The sequence below is a fragment of the Schistocerca piceifrons genome, chromosome 4 (assembly GCF_021461385.2).
Source record: "Schistocerca piceifrons isolate TAMUIC-IGC-003096 chromosome 4, iqSchPice1.1, whole genome shotgun sequence".
In the NCBI taxonomy this organism is placed as follows: domain Eukaryota; kingdom Metazoa; phylum Arthropoda; class Insecta; order Orthoptera; family Acrididae; genus Schistocerca; species Schistocerca piceifrons.
This window is the reverse complement of record NC_060141.1, coordinates 76,036,070-76,051,106: the sequence shown is the minus strand read 5'-3', so window position 1 is coordinate 76,051,106 and position 15,037 is coordinate 76,036,070. Positions and strand designations below refer to the sequence as shown.

At 41.0% G+C, this 15,037-nt stretch overlaps 1 protein-coding gene across 1 annotated transcript in view; it reads left to right on the top strand.

Moving 5' to 3' along the window:
• LOC124796282 (dual specificity tyrosine-phosphorylation-regulated kinase 4) overlaps positions 1–15,037 on the top strand; it is a 427,864-nt gene that overhangs the window by 404,059 nt on the left and 8,768 nt on the right. The window contains exons 3-8 of the mRNA XM_047260399.1: positions 5,779–6,004; positions 11,804–11,967; positions 12,098–12,222; positions 13,903–14,055; positions 14,158–14,296; positions 14,405–14,576. Coding sequence (XP_047116355.1) covers positions 5,779–6,004; positions 11,804–11,967; positions 12,098–12,222; positions 13,903–14,055; positions 14,158–14,296; positions 14,405–14,576 — 979 coding nt within the window. The remainder of the gene's footprint in view (positions 1–5,778; positions 6,005–11,803; positions 11,968–12,097; positions 12,223–13,902; positions 14,056–14,157; positions 14,297–14,404; positions 14,577–15,037) is intronic.

Genomic DNA, 15,037 nt, shown 5'->3' with positions numbered 1-15,037 from the left:
TATGTCTAGTGATACTTGTGTGTATGGTTCTAGAGTTGCACATGTGATTTGCATCTGATGGTAACATTCACTACATATCCGTAGTTCCCAAACGTGGTAAACATATTCGTTTCTAGAAGTTATAGCGCTTTCTAAGGGGGGGGGGGGGGGGGGGGATAGGACAAATCTAGACTAAAAGTGCTGCGTGTATTAAAACCATTTGCAAAACATATCCAGCGCTAACAACGAACCATATTTCTACTTTTTTGGTATTTGATTTGTCGTCACTTTAGCGTACTGTTTCTTCTACTTATCTTTTCCAGTTGCAAGGGGCGACAGTTCACGTCTCGTAAGTAGTCGACTAATGGTGGTACTAATCGTAGTGCAAATCTTTCTGACGTATCTCCTTTCGTGAGAAGCACTTTCCGCTCACTTCGGAGATGTTCTCGTTCTGATGTCGTTACACGGAATAATAAGAGCAGATTACTAAGAAGAGGCGACGGTTCGTACATTCTACGAGCTGCTCTTAATCCTCTGACATCTCTGCCTCTTTTCAGATAACGTGGAATCATGTAACTGATAGCCCTCTAAAATCTACCTGTTTACGTAAGGACGTACTGATAACATTGTGGTAGTTTCCCACAATGCCGTTGATGCTCCATTGTGTCTGGCATCACACCCGTATTACGGAGGAAAGCCATGACGCATGTAGACTAAATCGAGTGTCTTGGGCTCTTTCGAATGGTATGTCTCCGAAATCGTGAATCTCACAACTACTCATTGACAAGCGAACGTTCTCTCTATGATATACACACTATCTGATCAAACCTATCCGGACAGATAGTGGATGTTAATATGAGGTGTGGCCACCCTTCGCCTTTACGACCCTTGAACTCGGCTGGGTACACATTCAGTGAGGTGTTTGAATGGCTGTGGAAAAATGGCAGTCCATTCTACCTCAAGAGCCGAAGCCACGAACTGAGTGATGTTGGACGCTGGGCTGCTGACTGAAGTCGACATTCTAACTCATTCCAAAAGTTTTCCACTGGGTTCATTACGGGACTCTGGACAAGCAAGTCCGCTTCAAAAAAAATGGTTCAAATGGCTCTGAGGACTATGGGACTTAACATCTGAGGTCATCAGTCCCCTAGAACTTAGAACTACTTAAACCTAACTAACCTAAGGACAGCACAAACATCCATGCCCGAGGAAGGATTCGAACCTGCGACCGTAGCGGTCGTGCGGTTCCAGACTGTAGCGACTAGAACCGCTCGGCCACCGTGGCCGGCCGTTTGTTGCAGTTTTCCGACGATTTTTCGAAGAAAAGCGTAACCTAACCGCGTGAAATCTGATGTGTAAACCGAACTTTTTATGACTACAGTGAGCTACCGCGGCCGGCAAGTCCGTTTCAAAAACGTTGTTGCCCACAAACCATTGCCTGTCAGACGCTGCTTAATGAAACGTTGCAGTGTCATACTGATACAATCTATCACCGTCTACGAACGGTTCGAATGGTTCGAATGGCTCTGAGCTCTATGGGACTTAACATCTTAGGTCATCAGTCCCCTAGAACTTAGAACTACTTAAACCTAACTAACCTAAACACATCACACACATCCATGCCCGAGGCAGGATTCGAACCTGTGACCGTAGCGGCCTCGCGGTACAAGACTGTAGTGCCTAGAACCGCTCGGCCACTCGGGCCGGCGGGGCTACACATGTTCGTAGGTAAAGTTCTCCACGCATTCGCCAAACCCAAACCCGTCCATCGAATTGTCACATAGTATAACGTCATTCAGTGATTCCTTCAGCTGATTTCAAAATTTTTTGCATCCGCCGTCCGCAGTGCTCAACGGTCTCTGTGGGCCAGTCATGTCATGTGCCTGCTCTTGGTTCACTGTGATTGTTCCTTCAATTTTTCATTTTATAATCGCCAACAGCCAACTTGGGCAGCTTTAGAAGGATTGAAATATCCCTCACGGATCTGGTACTCAGGTGATATCCAGTGACGTGGGCACTTTCGAAGTCAATGAGCTCTCCTGACAGACTCATTCTGCGCTGTTGCTGCTTCTCTACAGCCAGCACAATGCCGCCCCCCCCCCTCCCCCCCCTTTTCCTTTCACACTGTCGGGTCAGTTCCGCGTTATATAGGGGTGCCTGGACACGTTTGATCAGATAGTGTATATGCAACGTGTTAAAAAAACGACACTGACAAACTTCGATAGGTTGTAGAGCGTGTCTTGAGGAACAATTTGAGCATAGGAACGCGTCTCCGGAAACAGCATCCAAAGACGCTACAGAGTGTCGAATTTATAGGCGCCAGCGCCTTCTGCTAGACCACCCTTTCTGTAGCACATGTGACTTTGTATGCTGAAGAACCCTAGGAGGAACGTCTCGCAGTGTTGTTTGTTATTCAGTGATCTCAACTGGTTGCCAGGATCGCCAGTGAAGAAACGAGAGTTGGCTGCTGCATAGACAGGCCTTGTCTATCATGAATACGTTGTTCTGTTTCCTCGGTGGATGACACAGTTTATCTTTCTCCTGGAACCCTCTGAAATCTCCATTGTTTCGGTATTAGATTAGATTACATTAATTATTCATTCCATAGGCCCATAAAAGAGGGAATCCTCCTGGATGTGGAACATATCAAATAAACACATTACAAAAATGTAATTAGAAATCTTGACTTTCATTAATTTTAATGATCCTCAGTCAATAAACAGTAAAATTATGTACATGAATTAAATTTAAACTTCTAATATTTACAGGTTTAATACTTACATCTGCTTTCATTAAATCCATCATTCAGACATTTGCTAGTTTCTTGGCTATTACAACCAAGTATTGTCAAAAATTAAAGTAAATTATTCATTTCAGTGATCCTCAGTTAAGAACAGTCAGATTATGTACAAGATTTAAAATTAAACTTTCACTATTTACAGACTTAAGACTTACATCTGCTTTCCATACAGCCATCATTCACACAGTAGGTAGTTACTTGGCTGTTACAACCAAGTATCGTCAAAAATTAAAGTATAATAAATTTTCATTAAAATGGTCTGCTGCACTTGTTGAGAAACTGATGGATGGAATAGAAAGAGTTGGCCACCAAAAATTCTTTTAAATTATGTTTAAATTGTGCCTTGTCTGAAACTAAATTCTTAATGGTTGCTGGTAACTTATTGAAAACATGCATTGCTGAATACTGGACTCCTTTCTGGGCAAGAGTAAGTGATTTTAAATCTTTATGTATATTGTTCTTATTCCTAGTGTTGATACTGTGTACTAAGCAGTTAGTTGGAGAAAGAGATGTATTATTTAGAACAAACTTCATTAAGGAATACATATACTGAGAAGCTGTGGTTAATATGCCCAATTCTTTGAATAGGTTTCGACCTGATGTTCTTGGATTTACACTAGTCATTACTCTTATCATACGCTTCTGTACTCAAAAACGTTTTTCTCTGTTTGTGGAGTTACCCCAAAATATGATACCACATGACATAACGGAGTGAAAATAAGCAAAATATGCAAGTTTTTTTATATTTATATCTCCTATGTCTGACATCATTCGCATTGCAAACACAGACTTGTTTAGATGCTTTAGCAGTTCGTTAGTGTGTTGCTCCCAACTGAATTTATTATCAAGTTGTAATCCCAAGAATTTTACACTCTCAACTTCTTCTATTTCCTTGTCATCATATTTTATACGCACACCAGAAGGAAATCTCTTGGAAGTTCTGAACCGCATGTAGTGGGTCTTTTCAAAGTTTAATGACAGTGAATTGGCAATGAACCACTTATTAATGTCAGTAAAAATTTGATTAGCTGCCCTTTCTAAATTTATATTTGAATACCATTTATTGCAATGTTTGTATCATCTGCAAATAAGTATCATCTGCAAATAAGTCTTACCCACAATGACTGATTTAACGTGAACTGGATGTTTGTTGTATACTTTTATACTTGAATAATCTACTGCCTACCATGCTGAGATTTTTTATATCTTTGTGAAAATCCTGGCCCGCATCTCGTGGTCGTGCGGTAGCGTTCTCGCTCCCCACGCCCGGGTTCCCGGGTTCGATTCCCGGCGGGGTCAGGGATTTTCTCTGCCTCGTGATGGCTGGGTGTTGTGTGATGTCCTTAGGTTAGTTAAGTTTAAGTAGTTCTAAGTTCTAGGGGACTGATGACCATAGATGTTAAGTCCCATAGTGCTCAGAGCCATTTGAACCATTTTTTTGAAAATCCTGTTTACTTCTTGTATTATGATCATGATACTCACTGTTTGTTCTATAAATTGTATGATTATTGTTCACAAAGCGCATTAGCGAAGTAATTCTGGTGATTCTCTTCTGTGCAATGAAGACTTTATTTCCTCGTCACTGGTTTCCCCAGAACACAATGCTACTGGTCGTAAGTGAATGGAAATATCGAAAGAATGCAGCTTTGATTATTTCCAAGAAATAAACAGACGTAATTGAGCAAATGACAGATGCTGCCGAATTCAGTCTTTTACATAAGTCGATGAGGCACACTGTCCAGCTTAAATTGTTGTTGACGTGTAAGCCCAGGAAATTGGAAGAAAGTTGACAATATTTTTTGCCGCCACGTTTTATTTCAATATTTTCCAGTTTTTTGTTTGCTGTTTGAAACTGAATGAATTGAGTCTTGTTAACATTCAGGGACAGACCATTTGATGTGAATATAGTGGACACAGTATAGATCACAAAATTCTGCTTACGAAGGCCGAGCATTGTGCCTTATATTTTAAAGTTGGGATATGCCTCGAGACATGTCTAGGTGACAGAAGGCAGAGGGTAGTAGCGAATAATTCTGCAGTGGCACCTGCCTGCTCTGACAGGGTCACAGTGAGATGTGGGGTACCACAGGGCTCAGTGCTTGGTCCCTTCCTTCCACCATGTTCTTTGAATATAGTGGATGCAGAGTTCTTTGGACTGAAGTTTGGTACTCTTGTCAGTCACAATGGCTGTGTCGTCTGAAAAATAGGGTGAAGTGTACTTTTCGTGTTGTACACCATGGCGGATCATTGATAAAGTTTTGCAAAAGGAAGGGACCAAGCACTGAGCCCTGTGGTGCCCCACATTTCACTGTGCCCTTGTCAGAGCAGGAAGGTGCCACCGCAGAATTATTCGGTACTACCTTCTGCCATCTAGATATGACTCGAACCATATCTCAACTTTACCATATAAGGCATAATACTCGGCCTTCGTAAGCAGAATTTTGTGATCTACGCAGTCGAATGACTTAGCTCGCAGAAGATTCCAACTGATGACATTTTATTGTTTATGGGTTCGAGAAGTTGGTTGACAAATGAGAAAATGGCGTGTTTGGTCGAAAAAGCCTGGTTTTTGTTAAGGATGTTATGCTTATTAACATGATCCATGATTCTCTTGAACGTAAGTTTCTCAAGGATTTTAGATGTGCGCAGTTTTGGCCATAGAGGTTTTAATGAACACATTATCCCCTTCGACACGGCGAGACGAATTTAACTACTGCGGTCGGTCACAAGGCGCATCTGCGCGCACGCAGCGGGTCAAATACAAACAAAGCGCTAGCAGCAGACTGTTACGAGGAGGGGAAGGACCCGGTGGCACCAGGAAGCGTCGCCCCCTCCACGCGCCTCCCCACTCCCCGCCCCCCCCTCCCCCTCCCGCCAGACCGGTAGCCGAGATACCAGCTGCTCGAGCCGCGGCGCGCGCTCTGGCCGCCAGCAGTCGCCGCGCAGCCATGTCGGGCGCAGTGCTCACGACCACGGTGTGGTACCACCAACCTGTGCAGAAGCTGCCGTCGCTCAAGAGCGTGTCCGTGTCCCGGCTGAACATCCACCACCAGGAGTCTCGGGCGTCGTCGACGGCGGCCGCCCCGACGCCGGTGTCGGCGTGTTTCCCCGTGCTGAACAGCGGCTCTGCGGTCGGCACCTCAGGCTCGAGCAGCGCCGACCACAGCCCCCAGCAGCAGCCGCGCCACGACCCGCACGGCCGGAGACTGCCGCTCACCCCAGCCGGTAAGTCGGCGTCCGTGTGCTCCACTACAGCTGTGTGTGTGCGCGAGTGCTGTGACTTGGTACGGTGTCGGCTGCAGGAAGGTATCCCGCTAGTACGAAGAGAACTGGGAGTGCGTTTTCTGCCCAACATCCAGCCTGGCGAAGCATCGTTAGCGATGGCTAGGGTGCTGTAGTGGACCCCTTGAAATCTTGGTTGTGCGTAGAGACTGATCTGTAGCATAGTCCGAGGTCTAGACCAGGATGGATGGTGGTCCGCCAACGAAAATGAATGTGAAATGAAGGTTGTGGTAATTGATAGACCTGTTGTGTAGTCAGGCGTCTACATTTGCACCGTACGTAACATACATTGCCATATTTAACACCCTTTTTCCATTATAATACAAAAATTGCAAGATATATTCTAAAAACCGATACTGATGTTAGAAAATGGGTAAATCTCCAAAGACACAGACATATGATCTCAGCATTAATTTGCCATGCTGAATCTGGTGGACGTGGTGAATAATAAGGGAGAATTCATAGCACAAACAACAACAAAGTCGTTACAGACGGGGAACTCGCCCAGTCAGATAACGGTGAGAGACGAAGTCGACAATGGCCTTTTCAAACAAGTTATCCCTGAGTCGTGTTGCCTTACTAGATTTTAGTGAAACCTAAATCCGAATGTTTGAAGAATGTCATATTTAAGAAACAAAGACCCGTTACTATATCATTACATGATTGCCGAGCAAGCAGTGGAAGCTGTCAGTCACATCCCTAAAACATGCAGAAGTACGTATGCTTACGGAGCAGTTTTAAGTGGGACGAACACGTAAGACTAATCGCAAGTAAGGCAGATGCCAGACTGACATACATTAGAAGAATGCTCAGTAAGCTTAGTCGAACCACGAGGGACGTATCTTTGACCCGTGCCACATAGGACTGATAGAGGAAATAAAAAAGATCCAAAGAAGAACGGCACGTGTCGTCACAGGTTCGTTTAGCCATGGTGATACGCTTCCAACTTCAGTGGCAGACGTTAGAACAGAGGCGCTGTGGCTTACTGTTAAAAAATGCGTGAACGTCCTTAACTAGAATCAACCAGCATATTGCTTCCGCCTACATTTTTCCTCACGAAAAGAACATTTAAGATAAAATTCGAGCTTACAAACAGTCGTTCTAACCACGCGACAGGAACAGAAAAGGGAAGGTGACAGTGGTACACAAAGTATCCTCCATCACACACCATAAGGAGGCCTGCGCGCTGTAGATTTAAGAACCACCAAGAGCTGCTAATGAAATTAATCCTTAATCAGTACGACTTTCAATCAACAGAACATCATCAGGTAACTTTTTTAACATCATCTTGTAAGCTGTAGTTCTTACAGTGGCGTCAAAAATGTAGTAAACAACCATCCTGGGTTTTTTAATTTTATTTTAGACGCCTAATACCAAACAGGAATATATGTATTACCTTACGATGATCAGTTGTTTGAAACTCTTAGTGAATAAAGGCTTATTTCATTAGCAGCTCTAGGTGATTCGTAAATTGTCTTTCTTTAAATAAGATCTGTGAGGACACCAGCAGCACAAAATAATCGGTAATGTCGAACGGGAATTTGAACGCCGCTCCTCCAGCGCCGCCACCCTCACAGATATTGATAGAAAAAACAACTGATAAAAGATGGAGGTACCTGAGTTGTGACGTGAAAGCGCTTTGTTTCAAATACTACAACGCTGTCAGGAACCACAGGGCTTGCCTCCTCGTCTGTACGCTTTTGGTGTCTTTTTCCAGCAGAAAGAGCGGTATGCATTATCATTCATACCAGCCGCTGAGAAATAACATCACCTTTCCACCCACGTCTGAAAGACCTCAGTTTCCCTCCAAGACAAAATAACTGGTTCGAGTGCACGTGGATGTATTACCTTGTGTTCAAGAAGAAGAACGAAACAAGGTGGGCAATTGCCTGGAGCTGCAGCCACGCCAGGCTTTGTTTTCTCTAGGATGATTTCACCGGAAATCGATATTATTCTCTGAGAGATCAGAGCACAGTAAATGTGTTCTGCAAGGTATCATGAAGCACTAAACTCTTCAAAGTTTTATAATGAGTTACGTGATTACAGTTAGCAGACAGTAAACCACACTGAGTTTATTTCTGCAAATGACTGGAGTATTGATGGAACATTTGTGTTTTGGATACAAAAAATACAAATGTGTAGGACGTCACAGAGGCTAGAGAAACATGATTTTTTTAAATTTTCCAGCTTCCCACAGACCTTTCCACGTTTTAAAAGTACTTTGGAAATGACTTGTTACAAAATCATACACAAGAGTGTATTCACTCAGGATGTGAGCTAGATGTGGGATCGGGGGTAGGCAATATTAATTTCGCAGCGAAGTACGACATAATTTTGGGATTTAGTATCAAATGCCTCTGGGCACACTTGCTAGTACTCAATATCCATTACATGATATAGCTTTCTTCTGACGCAGAAAGACAGGAAGTGAGTTTGGTTTGTGGAAATTTTCTTTCTCCGAGGGGGTGTAGATTTGCAGCTGGGACTCCCCTGTCTACACACTGTGTGTTATGTAGGGCTCAGTCCTTAAAGGAATTTTCAGGTGTGTAGAACAAGTCAGTAGAAGGCTAAAAAGTGTCATTATGATAAATAAACTCTGTTTTCAATGTTGTCACTCATCGTGCATTAATACTAATTTACTTGTCTAGAGAGCATCATAGTTGCTACTCTCTATGCTCTTGTAAAATGCTTATTTCCTTAAACAAAATTGCTGTTTACAAACTATGCACTCTCAGAAAGTGTTGATCATTGTCATACATAACTGATCCTGAGAAACATTGTTGTCAAGAATGAAAGGTCCAGGATGACATAACAACAGAGTGGAAGGGCTAGATACTCACTCCATAGAGGATGCATCAAGTTGCAGAGAGGCACAACGGAAAAGAGTATGGTACTAGAAATATTTCAGCTTTTAGAGAAACTCCTTACTCAGAAGTAGAACTTTCACACACAGACGTGTTGCTAGTATAGCCATGTTGTCAGTTGTTGTCTGGAAGTGTGAGTGGCCTGCCCTCAGCAGGCGAGGTAATGCACACCATCTTTTTCAATGCCCAAAGTCCGGTGCTCATTGAATTTCTCGAGCACAGAAAAACTATTATGTGTGATGTGTACTGTGAGATACTCCGTAGTCTATGCAAATGCATCAAGAGCAAGGGCCTGCGGCTGCTCGTGTAGCAGGTGATTATGCTCCATGGTAACACACATCTCCAAGGTCGTACAGCATGTGTAATGGCAAAGTTCAAGTGAGAGTAGCTTGAGCATCCACCCTACAATCTGGACATGTCACCTTGCAACTTCAGTGTGTTTGGTTTACTAAAAAACCGTCTCAAAGGGAAGTGTATCACCTGTCACAGCAAATTGAAGGACATGGTGGAGTACTGGTTCCTGTCACAGCCATAGGAATTCTGACAATAGGGCATACTTCAAGTCGTGAAACAGTAGGACAATTGTGCTCAGGCCTCTATGGTGACTACTTTTAAATAAAGTATTGTGTTATATCCACAGTGTTGTTTCGTGCCTTTTCTTTTGAAACCCCTCATATATGTACAGGATGAACATCAATAAAACCAACAAACAGAAGGGACAGATTCCTGACAGGAAGTCCTATGAACATATGTCCAGAAATGCATCATTGTCATGGTAGATGGCGCTGACAAATGAGAGTTCTTCTGACCACATGCCCCCATAGAAGACGATTATACAGATTGATGATGCCAGTTCTGGTAAAGGTTGTTTTGTTGATAGAGAGGACTGATGACAGAAATTCTGTAATTGTGATGGTCTGGTGCAAAAATCATCGACAAAATCCTTCCTGAAGAGGGAGATCTGCTGCTGATAATTGTTCTGCTTGTTGCAGGTGACAGGGATAGTAGCGGTTGTCATGCAGGATACACATAATCAATACTGTGGCTTACAAAATGTTGGTAGACCACTTACCTGGAGACTGTACTAGGTTTCGTCTCGATATCCCGTAGAAATAGTCCTCCAAATCTGGTGTACACACAGTCCATCACCTCCCTGCGTGTTTGTCTGTCTGAAAGATCCAAAAAGGACTTGAAATTTGGGTGACACGATTAGTGTCTCTGAGGGTACTTGTTTTGGCGTATCCGTGTTGCCTATTGATCATTTCCATGTGTTCGGCCATAAACAAACACCATTTTGCCCTGTTCCAGACATGAATACCAGACCATTCTGCTGCTTACAGTATGCTGCATCAATCACACAGCCTGCAACACACAAGAAACACACGGCACACGGTCAGAGGAACTTTCATTCATCAGCAACATCTGCTGTGGCAACAACCTGTTTCTGGACACATGTTCATAGGACTTTTTTCCTCCATTTCCAGTCATGAAACCATCCCTGCAGTTTGTCGGTTTCAATAATATTTTCCCTGTGTTTGCATGTATATATATATATGTGTGTGGTATTATGGTTATAAGTGCAGATATTGTGATCATTGGTACCATAATATGTACCAGCTTCGGTGTGTTAGTTGATTTTCTTCTGCATCTGACAGTCTCCCTCCAAACACATCACATAATTTATTACCTATTGTCTTCTGCATGGTTGTAACTGCATCACTAAGTAGAATACGCCTGTCACTATAGAATTAACTGTCGAGTGTCCACATGTCTGTACTTCAACACCTGACCTGCTGCCCAGGAGAAAATAAGCACTGATGGCTTGCTCTTGCCACATGTACTTGGAGATACCAACCAAAATAAATACATATTGCACCTAATTAGCTTTAATTATTAGCCTACAGATGAAGTAAATGCTGACGCAATGTTATTCAGTACACTGTCCTGACTCACTAATAAAAATATCTGCACTTATGTCTCTAACATCCTGTGTCTGTAATCAGTGTGTGTGTGTGTGTGTGTGTGTGTGTGTGTCTGTGTGTGTGTGTGTGTGTGCGTGTGAGAGAGAAAGAGAGAGAGAGAGAGAGAAATTTCTCCATTAAGACCAATTTATGAAAGTCTTTCTGTGTGATGAAAATGTGAGTTATAGATAGTAGGAGTAGAGCTTACAGTGAGCCACTGTCTTCTAAAGCAGTGGAAAGTAGAAGCATAAATAAAAACAAAATCAGAAAATTATACAAATTACAATAACCAAGAGTATAGAGAACTATACAGTTTTTGAAATTTTTTACGAGAAACTGCACTTTGAAGTTTAAGTCTGCTGTGATAAGAAATGAACAAAGATGTAAAATATCCATTAAGCAGTTCCTTCTTAAGATAAAAATTTATGTTGGATTTTGATACTTTTCATATTAGTAGACAGAGATTTGATATGACATTGCTTCAGATATATGAGAAAGAAGCTATAATGGATAAAAAATTGTGCCATGTCTTTTATCCTGTGGGATATAAAGTGAGGTCCATACCATCCATTCTATAAAACAACAAGAGGTATTTACTAACAAAAAGTGCAAATAAAAACCCTCCTACACTTTTCTTAAGTTTGTACCCAAGTGAAAGTGTAAAGAGAAAGGAAATGAAAAATTTGGTTTACAATATTTTAATCTTCACTAGTAAATGACTAGAGGGAAGCTGGTCAACAGATTCAATTTCTTTGTTGTGCTCATAAGGATGAAACCTGAGAAGTTTACAAATCTATTTCCTTAACTGTCATAATAACTAATCCTGTAACTTCTTCATATGTCTGAGCCATGTCTTTCAAACCAAGAAATTATTATGAGTAGAATCAATTAAAATATTTTTCTCTTACACATTTCAGAAGCATTGAAGTACTATGGAAATCGACTGACAGACTATGAGAGAACAGAAATAGAGAAATATCCAGAGATTTGGTATTTAGGTCTTGATGCCTGCAAAATACATGGTGAAGAAGGGCCACTACAGAATGGTGGCTATGATGATGATAATGGCAGTTATAACAAAGTAAGTATCTCAAATGAAATTTTGGTCCCCGTAATTAGTTTCATTTGACTAATTTTTTGTGTTGGACTAATTTTTGTGATGTTTTTCTTTCTTTAGATATTTAAGGATCATTGTACTGTCTTTGTTGTAGGTTCTTCATGACCATATATCATACCGATATGAAATTTTGGAAGTCATTGGTAAAGGAAGTTTTGGACAAGTCATTCGGGCACTTGACCATAAAACTAATCAGCATGTAGCAATAAAAATAATAAGGTAAGCAATTTGATAACAATGTGCTGAAGGGGTATCTTTTGTAGTTTATACTAGAAAAGTAGAAACTTACACTGTAGGATACACCAACATATTTCAAAATATGCACTATTCCTAACTTATTTTTATGACTAATGTTTACAATAAAACTGACACAAAAATGACCCTTGTTGTCTGGAACCGAGCGACTGCTATGGTCGCAGGTTCGAATCCTGCCTCGGGCATGGATGTGTGGGATATCCTTCGGTTAGTTAGGTTTAATTAGTTCTATGTTCTAGGCAACTGATGACCTCAGAAGTTAAGTTGCATAGTGCTCAGAGCCATTTGAACCATTTTTTTGACCCTTTTTAATGAACATCACAGAAGATGTTGGAAATAACCACTGTTTAACATTGATTCAGTGCTGTGCTCAATTTATCAAACTGTGAGACATGTGTAGAAGCTCTGCCTGAGGGATATTAGCTATAGTGTTTGCATTATTCTGCTATAGCTCTTCCAGTATGTGAGAATTATGTGAGTACACATTACCCTTCTATTTCCGTCAGAGACAAAAACTACAGGGAGAGAGATTACGCAATGGGAGTAACCTGCAGGTTGCACTGCCTCTGCTGATTTTGTATCTTCATCAAACACCTTATGCACTTGTGACAAGGTTGTCAAGGCTGCTGCTCCATCTTGCTGAAAATATCCATCCTGTCATTCATCTCCAGTGAGCTGATCTATATATGGATTAAACAGTTTCTGGACACTTTGGTTAGCGTTAAGAGTTTGATGGAAGAATCATGTTCCATTGGAGACACCAGACATTGTGCAATGACTCTTCAAAGTACTGGTGGGAATTGTCTGATGCATAATGGTGTATGTTCTCAAATTCACATATCCTGGTAGGCTGAACCAGGCCTCATCTGAAGAAAACTAAGGATCCAAAACTTGTGATTCCATTTCATTCAGAAACCACTGACAGAACTCAACACACATTGAAATCGTGGTTTCCAGTATTTTCTGTGATGGGAAGTTCTCCTGGTCATTATCAAGAACCAGTTCCACGTCAATCTCTTAAATATTTTCTGGGCCAGTTTTTGTGTGTGTGTGTGTGTGTGTGTGTGTGTGTGTGTGTGTGTGTGTGTAAATCTTCAATTTTATGATAATGTAACTTTTTTCAAGTCTTGTACATCTTTGTGTACTCGTTATTTGAGACAAAAAAGAACAGCTAATGCACGAGGAAGTTAAACAGTTTGTAAATTATCTAAAACTGATGCCCAGTCAAGGAAAAATAAGAGTCTGATCATTATTCTGCTCTGAGCCCCTGCTAGATGACAAAGCAGGCTGACAAACATGCTCATAGAGAACTCAGCCTCTGAGTATCGTGATGAGCAACACAAAGTTCAGTAAATTATTTCTCCACATTATTAACTACAGAAATATATTTAAATGGGACATTGAGTGGCTGACAGGCATAATGAAAAAGTCTGCTAGATATTGTTTAGCTATTGGACATGTACAAGAAAATTCACACACACACACACACACACACACAAATGGCCACTGTTGTTTCCCAGTAATAAGGCATATTGTTGTTATTCCATACTGGATTTTCCATTGTTTGAAATACATTTAAATGTTGTAATAGCCATGTTTCCACAGCGAATGGTTGAAACCCAATAAATATCTCTTGTGTTATAGGAACAAGAAGAGATTTCATCACCAAGCACTTATAGAAGTTAGGATTCTGGACCATCTAAGGAAGAAGGATAAAGATGGAAGTCACAATGTCATTCATATGTTGGACCACTTCTATTTTCGAAATCATTTGTGTATTAGTTTTGAGCTTATGAGGTATGTCTGAGAATTCCTGTTTTATTCTGAGAATACACACAAATGAAATCACACAGAGGTTACTTTTGTGCAAACTATTACTTATTGTCATTATTCTTTCAGTTTGAATCTGTATGAGTTGATAAAACGGAACAATTATCAAGGGTTCAGCCTAAGCCTCATTAGAAGATTTGCAAATTCTCTTGTTCAGTGTCTGAGGTTACTCCACAGAGAAAATATCATTCACTGTGATCTCAAACCTGTAAGTATCAAAGCTGAGATGTAGCAAATTATGTAACAATTGTGGTAAAAGGAAATTGTTTTCTATTGTTACAAGCATTATTCCTCTAACCATTATTGTAATTCCCAGGAAAATGTTCTTCTCAAACAACGTGGAAGCAGTTCCATTAAAGTGATAGATTTTGGAAGCTCCTGTTATGCTCACCAACGAGTATATACATACATTCAGTCTCGTTTTTATCGTTCTCCTGAAGTCATTCTTGGATTGCAGTATGGGACAGCAATTGATATGTGGAGTCTTGGTAAGGTTAACAGCGAAAAATATTGTATTTCCTTAATTACAAGTACGACATTGTATGCGAAATAATATTTTTATTTCTTTCTCAATGGTTTTAGATATCACTGCACTTGAAGAACCATACAACTCTGCAGCTATAGTTCTCTTAGTTATTTCAGTCTCTTGTGTACAAGTGTATTCACTCAGTCCACTTCCATTAATAGTTGTTACTGCTGTATTCAGTGGTGTTTCTTATTCAGTACTATAATTATAGTCTTTGATTGTTTTACCGTTCTGTAATAAAATCTAAGACCAGTTTCAACTCTGGGAATCACATATGGCAGAATTGTATTCCTGTGCCCATTTCATCATTTTCTTTCTTATTCTCCATCATTTCCTTTCATCATATTTTGTTTATGTCATTCAATGGCAAACCATGTTTATGTTGTAATTACTCTTAAAGAACCATGTCCAGGTATCCATCAG